The sequence below is a fragment of the Branchiostoma belcheri genome, unplaced genomic scaffold (assembly GCF_001625305.1).
Source record: "Branchiostoma belcheri isolate BF01 breed outbred unplaced genomic scaffold, Haploidv18h27 scaffold32, whole genome shotgun sequence".
Classification (NCBI taxonomy): Eukaryota; Metazoa; Chordata; class Leptocardii; order Amphioxiformes; family Branchiostomatidae; genus Branchiostoma; species Branchiostoma belcheri.
In genome coordinates this window covers 1,017,559-1,024,041 of record NW_017803932.1, presented here as the reverse complement: position 1 = coordinate 1,024,041, position 6,483 = coordinate 1,017,559, and the positions used below count along the sequence as shown (strand labels likewise).

General features: G+C 37.2%; 1 protein-coding gene across 1 annotated transcript; it reads left to right on the top strand.

The window, feature by feature from the left end:
* Nucleotides 1–346: 346 nt before the first annotated feature.
* On the top strand, nt 347–5,846 carry LOC109474928 (axin interactor, dorsalization-associated protein-like). The gene is made up of 9 exons (XM_019775423.1): nt 347–453; nt 1,290–1,356; nt 1,966–2,083; nt 2,288–2,357; nt 3,021–3,133; nt 3,607–3,732; nt 4,053–4,175; nt 4,358–4,475; nt 4,633–5,846. The coding sequence occupies exons 1-9, from the start codon at nt 347–349 to the stop codon at nt 4,727–4,729; spliced, it is 939 nt and encodes a 312-aa protein (XP_019630982.1). The 3' UTR covers nt 4,730–5,846.
* Nucleotides 5,847–6,483: the final 637 nt, after the last annotated feature.

Here is a 6,483-nt window from a genome sequence, read left to right as displayed (position 1 = left end):
ACACTTGGTTTGAAGGGGCGTTATGAAGCTTCAATCTATTTGCTTTAAATGATAGAAACATGGAGACTGGTGAACAAAACCATATGTAACATGTATCAAGAAAAAACATAAGTATTTATTTGAAACATTAATGCTGATAATGGAGGAATTTTAACTGTTGTTAAGAAAGATCACCTTTGTTGATAGTGGACTAGCCCTGCCGTTAACCCGGAAGTGAGGCGTGTTTCCCTCGCCGGGTTATGGGAGGGCGTTGGTTCCTCCGGCAAGTTCAACAAACCATTTTTCTCCAACCACCGGCGTTTTCCACATGAAAAATTTTCCGAAGCTCGCCATCGACTGAACGGGTATGTCAGAGAAGACCAAACAAGTGGCCAAATGGCACGGAGCCTTCAAAAAAGCAACGGACTTCGATTCTTGGGGGCAGCTAGTGGAGGCCGTCGACGAATATCAGATGTCAGTATAAGAGAGAGAAGTATTTTTGTTTTGTTGATCTAGAGATCTGAGCTTACTTAAGAACCCTCTGGCGTTTCCACATCAAATGCTTAAATGCCAGATGGTGAGAAAAGTAAATAGCCATAAATTATTCTAGAATATTTAAAGATTATGCGTTTACTCTTTTGTATACCCCCCCCCCCTCGTTATTGTCGCTTGTACCGTTAGTGTGTGTGTGTGGGGGGGGGCGTAGAATTTTCCCCTCCAATTTTGTTTTTGGTAACATTTAGGACTTCCTTGGTGGTACCGATCATTTTCATTGTTTATACCTCCTCCAAAGTATTCCTGACTGCCTCGCCCTATATCTATAATTGAATATATAATGAATTAATATTTCATTACATCCATTAACTGCAGTCGTCACGATATTGTTTAGAATGTAATAAGTTGTTAATTGCACAAATCATATTTGTATTTCTATGTGATAAATCAATTTTGAATGATTTTCAAAATGAGTGCAGCTTGGTGACTTTTTAATATAGGTTATCATGCAACTATTTCGATTTTTTTCTTGTGCCACTTGTGGTACCTAATTTCTTTCCTGGTTGAAATCCAAATTAGCAGTACAGAGTTTAACAGTTTTGCTTGACAAATGAAGGAATAGTTGACATTTTCTTATCCTTTTTTCTGTAATAATTTGGACAAACAAGAGCCAGCTCTGGACTCATACAACTATCTTTTATCAATAAGCTGCTATGTTCTCTCCCCATAAAGGGTGAACATTAGAGACACACCCTTGGCAATTGTCTAAGCTCATAAATTTACAAGTCCATTGTATCAATTTCTTTTTATTTCAGGTTGTCTCGGCAACTCAGAAAGGAAGGTTCGTCGTCAGATTCACGCACGTTCACAGATGACCAAAAGGTAATAACTTCATGCCAATCATGGGATATTTTCCTGTGCTGGGAATAAAGAATATTATTAGATGATGAATGGTTCATATATATGACAGGAGTGTGGGTGTCCAGCTGTAAAAGAGTGATGTACAAATACAAGGGGTCACATAAGGACTATACTTTAAACATTGTCACTGGTTAACAAGTACATGTACATGTATATAAAGTGCTCAAAATGCCAATGTGTAATCTGCATAACGAATTTGAGTATGCAAAAAAAAGCATGGAAAAACATGCAATTTAAAGACAAAAAGTGAGAGTATGTATCAAGAATCATATATTGCTGAGAACAAAAATATTTACTAGTAGTATGTCAAGCCATGAATGTCTTGAATTTGCACAGCTTATACAGCATGTTGTTAATGATAACCGTTTCTGTTTGCGGGTGTGGTGATATTTCTTATGAATAGTGTAACCACCTAATATCTGAATAATTACATGCAGAATGTGTATGTTATTGGTAATGAACTTGGAATTAGACTTATGGCACCTCCTGGCCATGTTAAGGAATCACTTTGATGTATGATATGGTGTCTTAAGCCATAAACTCAACATGTATGTTTATTTTGTCTTTCAGAGAATCCTGTCCAAAGTGTCTACATGTTTAGACTTGAGAAGTCAGGCCCTTCAGGCTGCCCATGGGACCAGTCCAGAGGACTCCTTGTCCCTGGAAGAGCTGAAAAAAGTGGAACCAAGTATGACTTTCATATTAGATTTTCATGTTCAAACTGCAACAATGTACATTTACAGTTCACCAGGAATGTTAGCTGAGCTAGGCTTACTTACAGTAAGTTACACCATTTCAATGATTATTTTTTTCTTTTTTCGTATTTTGAACTCTTTTCCTCCACAATGTGTAACATCTATTTTCTTTTTGCTTTTTTGTATTTTTTTCTCAGTGTTGAAAAATTTACTGAATGCCAATCCAGAGGAGTTCCCAGTCCAGGTCTCACATTTCTCCCCAGTCAGGTAGGAACTTGAAGTTGATGCAAACTACAAGATTTCTATTATTTATATTGCATTCCATTTTCTTGTCAAATTGTAGTTTATGTCCTACTGCCATACATTACAAATTCATGGGAAAGAAAGAGTACATATTTTGTTGAATTTTCTGGACCTATAGAAGTCAACAGATCTTCTTTTCCTAGTAAGAAAAACAATTGTGTACTTGTTGAGAATCGAATAGTTAACTGACATCAGACTGAAGTGAATTCAGCATCATTTTGCTTCATACCCTCTCATCCCCAGCACTTGTCCAGTAAACTATGTAGTGATGATATATCACAATATGTTGGATATAGGGATTTTCCTTGAACACAACCAGTATTACATGTTTGTCACCTTGCTTACATTTCAGTGTCTGTCAAACACCTTCATCAGAGCTTCTGGCTGGAGTTCTGCTTCTCACTGCTATGTAGCTGATGTATGTGGTGCTTTTGCAATGAGAACACAATCCCAAACGTGGCTGAGTTTGTACCCCCCCCCCTCGTCCCGGTTCATCACTGACTTCATGACTTTCTTATCCAGACTGCTTCTATAATCCTGGTTGTGTAAAAGAAAATCCCTATATCCTATGCGAAATTTTTTACCAACCTAATGATACTATTTTGGGGATCACAATATGTTGTACAGGAGACCAGCAGGACCTGAGGTGGACATCAGTGTGTTGAACTTAGATGGGGAGGAGGAGGAGGAAGAGGACACAAGAGGTGAAGGGACCATACCGACCACACCCAAGCCAACCAGTAAGTCTACTTATACATATTAACTTTCAATAATATTTGTGACTTACTTTTCATAAAAGATGCTACTGGTCTAACTGTAAAATGCTGTTTCTGTAACCTAATCTTTGTAATATTTAGAACTCTTAACTATGTTTTTTGTCATCATCATTTGCAAAACACAAGTATCACCTGAAAAAATTGCAGATCCCATGTTTGACATCACTGTCTACATGTACATACAGTAATTTAGTATACATGTACCGGTAAGGTATTGTGGTGATGTCCAGGTTTAAACTCATTACGTGCAATGGCCAATCAGATTGGCTCTATTAATATACAGGCTCAGTCTTGTTTCTATCAAACCTGAAAATTACATTGTACTGTAAAGGTTAATCTCTTTGTTATGGATTTTCCGACTATAGTATTAGATAGGTAATACTCATTAGTGTGAGTATTAGATACAAGTAGTTTATAAAAGTTTATTTTCCCCCCAGGTGGAAGCTTACTTCCACGCCTCCCTCCTGAGCCGGGTATGACAAACTTGACCATGAGGATAGAGAGGATAGGACTGAAGGATGCTGGTCAGCACATTGACCCTTACGTCACTGTCAGTGTGAAAGGTACATTTGTAGCCTGTCTTCTACTCTTCCTCTTCCTGATACAGCTGTGGAGTCACTAATGATACAAAGGAGGGCTCACAATCCTTTTTTGTATACATTTTGTACATGCACTGGTACAGGTTATGTTCAAAATAACATGCAGCAGACCTACAACTCTCAACTACATGTATTTTCTTTGACAATCAGTCCATCACCTTAGTGATGTACATGTAGGCAGGTTTTTAAAAGAAGGTATGTAGTTCCCGGTGTTGGATCATTAGTTTTTCAAGGTATGTAATTATTGGTGTTAGATCATTAGTATCCTCTTTTTCTCTGCACAGATGTCAGTGGCATTGACTTGGCAGAGCCACAGGACACCCCCATAGCCAGTAAGAAAGAAGATCCCTATGTGTACTTCAACGTGGACGTAGAAATACAGAGACATGTAGAGAAGATGCCCAAAGGTGAGAAACTTCAGATGTGTAGTACTGCATGTGTGTGTGTATGTGTGTGTATTGGGGTTGCCATCTTTAATATACATGTATCACATTATGATTTTAATGGTCTTAAAGATCATCTTTTCTGTTTGGTATTGATGTTGACAGTTCACTTTGCTAGATAACTTGACTATTTCTTAACCCCACAGGAACAGCAATATTTTTTGAGTTCAAACACTACAAGCCCAAGAAGAGAATGACAAGCATCAAGTGTTGGGCCTTTATGGAGATGGATGAGCTCAAATCAGGCCCAGCCTCCATCGAACTGTGAGTTAGAATTTCAACTGTTGATGTTTCTTATCATTATCATTCAAACAACTATTAGCATTAGGTAATAAAGATTATAATGATGCACATATTTTGAAATTTGTGCAGTGTAGATAACTTGAATGACAGAAATTTTGCTCTTACTCCAATCTTACAGCTACAAGAAGCCGACAGATTTCAAGAGGAAGAAACTGAATCTCCTGACGGTCAAGCCTCTCTTTCTGGAGCTCTACCTTACCTTGACCAAGGACTAATGGGCAGTACAGAGCTTTCAGAAGTGGGATAAAGGCAGACAGTAACACATTGAACAGCACCTTGCAGTGACTTTGTCTCTTATGGCTGTATTTTACGTCTCGTTTTTAATGGTCTTCATTATGTATAGTGCAACTCTCATATTTAGATACAGCCAAGGATAGTTTTGTTGCCAAATGTGTATGATTGAGCCGAGTCGTTTGCACTTGTGGTGGAAGTGACATGGATTCAGAATGATTAATATCTTGTATCACCGTAATCATGATATCACAATCACGGCGGTGACTCAATGTGCCTAACATGTGCAGAAGATAAAAACGTTAGTTGTCCTTCTAACATGGACTATTGTTTACAGCAAGAGTACTGTTGACACCAATTTGATTAGTTGGTTCTCAGGTTTTATTGCAAAAGAGGGTAAAAACAAGGTCTAATGTACAATAGTGAGGGTCTGAGATTTCCAGTAAGCTTTTCCAGCTATTTTTTGAAACTGTTGTGAAATGGTCAATAAATCATCAGAATAAAGAATGTTTTGAGGATTTCAGCAAGAAACAAAGCTAACATGTAGCTTCTAGAAAATAGCTATTAGAAAAAAGTACAACAGTGAAAGTTGTAACACTTGGCTATGGTTCCAAGAAACAACCAATTAAATTGGTGGTCTTATGGCATGTCATCAGATTAGCAAAGTTTGCTGTTGCATGATGTTACAGTGACTAGTTGTTCTGGCCAGTAGTTAACCTCTCAGTGTCATTGAAAGTAGGCATTTTGATTGGACCATGACACGTAAAGGGTTAACTATGTGTAATATCTCTTTCTAACATTCCTATATTGTAGTGTGTGTAGATAAAATTGATCAACTAATGTACACCTATCCTAACTATCACACCTGTAAACACTAGGGTTTTAAGTTAAAAATAGTTTCACTTTTGTATGTGATGACATTTGCAAATACTAAAAAAGCCCTTCGAATGTTTTAGGTTGAGCAAGAATGTGCCTGGTACATGTATGTATACCATTCAGCCAAAGCAATGTGTGAAGACTATATATATATTTCTCTATTTGGAAATGCTGGCAAATACACAAAGAGCAATATGAGACTTATTAAAAAACGACATTTTAGATCACTAGAATGTTTGTGTGGTTACATTTGAGTTTTTAAGTTGGAGTTACTGTAAACCGTGATTTTTTTCACTGTACTTTTAGGTTCATGCTTTTCTCAGTCACTGCTGTACCATGAACTTATTATCAATAATTTGCTTTCTTTTTTCTGTACTTGCTGCCACCACAAACTTATACTTGCAGGAGCATATCCATTTTTTTCAAACCGTGAACTTTTGCTACCACTAACAAAGTGATTTCCAGTACAGGGCTCGAAATACCGGGTACACATGCACCACAAATTTTTGTGCACCTGTTTTTTTATGTTGGATGCACCAGTGCACCAAGAATTTTAGCCCTGTAGTATATAATGTACATGTACTAACAAGAGTGATATCTAAAAGATTCATGCAGACACAGTCACATGACCAATCCGTTTAATTCAGCACAAACAAACATGATTAATACTACAATAACTAGCACCTACATTATTATAATAACTGTCTGGAATGATACATAAAAGGTGCTCTCATGTCAAAAATCATTTTCCAGAATTTTTGTCAAGTACATGTATTGATAAAAGCAACTACATTACATAGAGTAATAAAAAATCTACACGTAGCAAGCAACCTACTGCAAAATTGGACTTATAAGTACATAT

Bases quoted from the DNA above. Each gene is read 5' to 3' on its own strand.
- LOC109474928 (XM_019775423.1), top strand. From the start codon at position 347: ATGTCAGAGAAGACCAAACAAGTGGCCAAATGGCACGGAGCCTTCAAA. The intron at 3,134-3,606 runs GTAAGTCTACTT...TTTTCCCCCCAG, and splicing joins GACCACACCCAAGCCAACCA to GTGGAAGCTTACTTCCACGC. The intron at 3,733-4,052 runs GTACATTTGTAG...TTCTCTGCACAG, and splicing joins CGTCACTGTCAGTGTGAAAG to ATGTCAGTGGCATTGACTTG.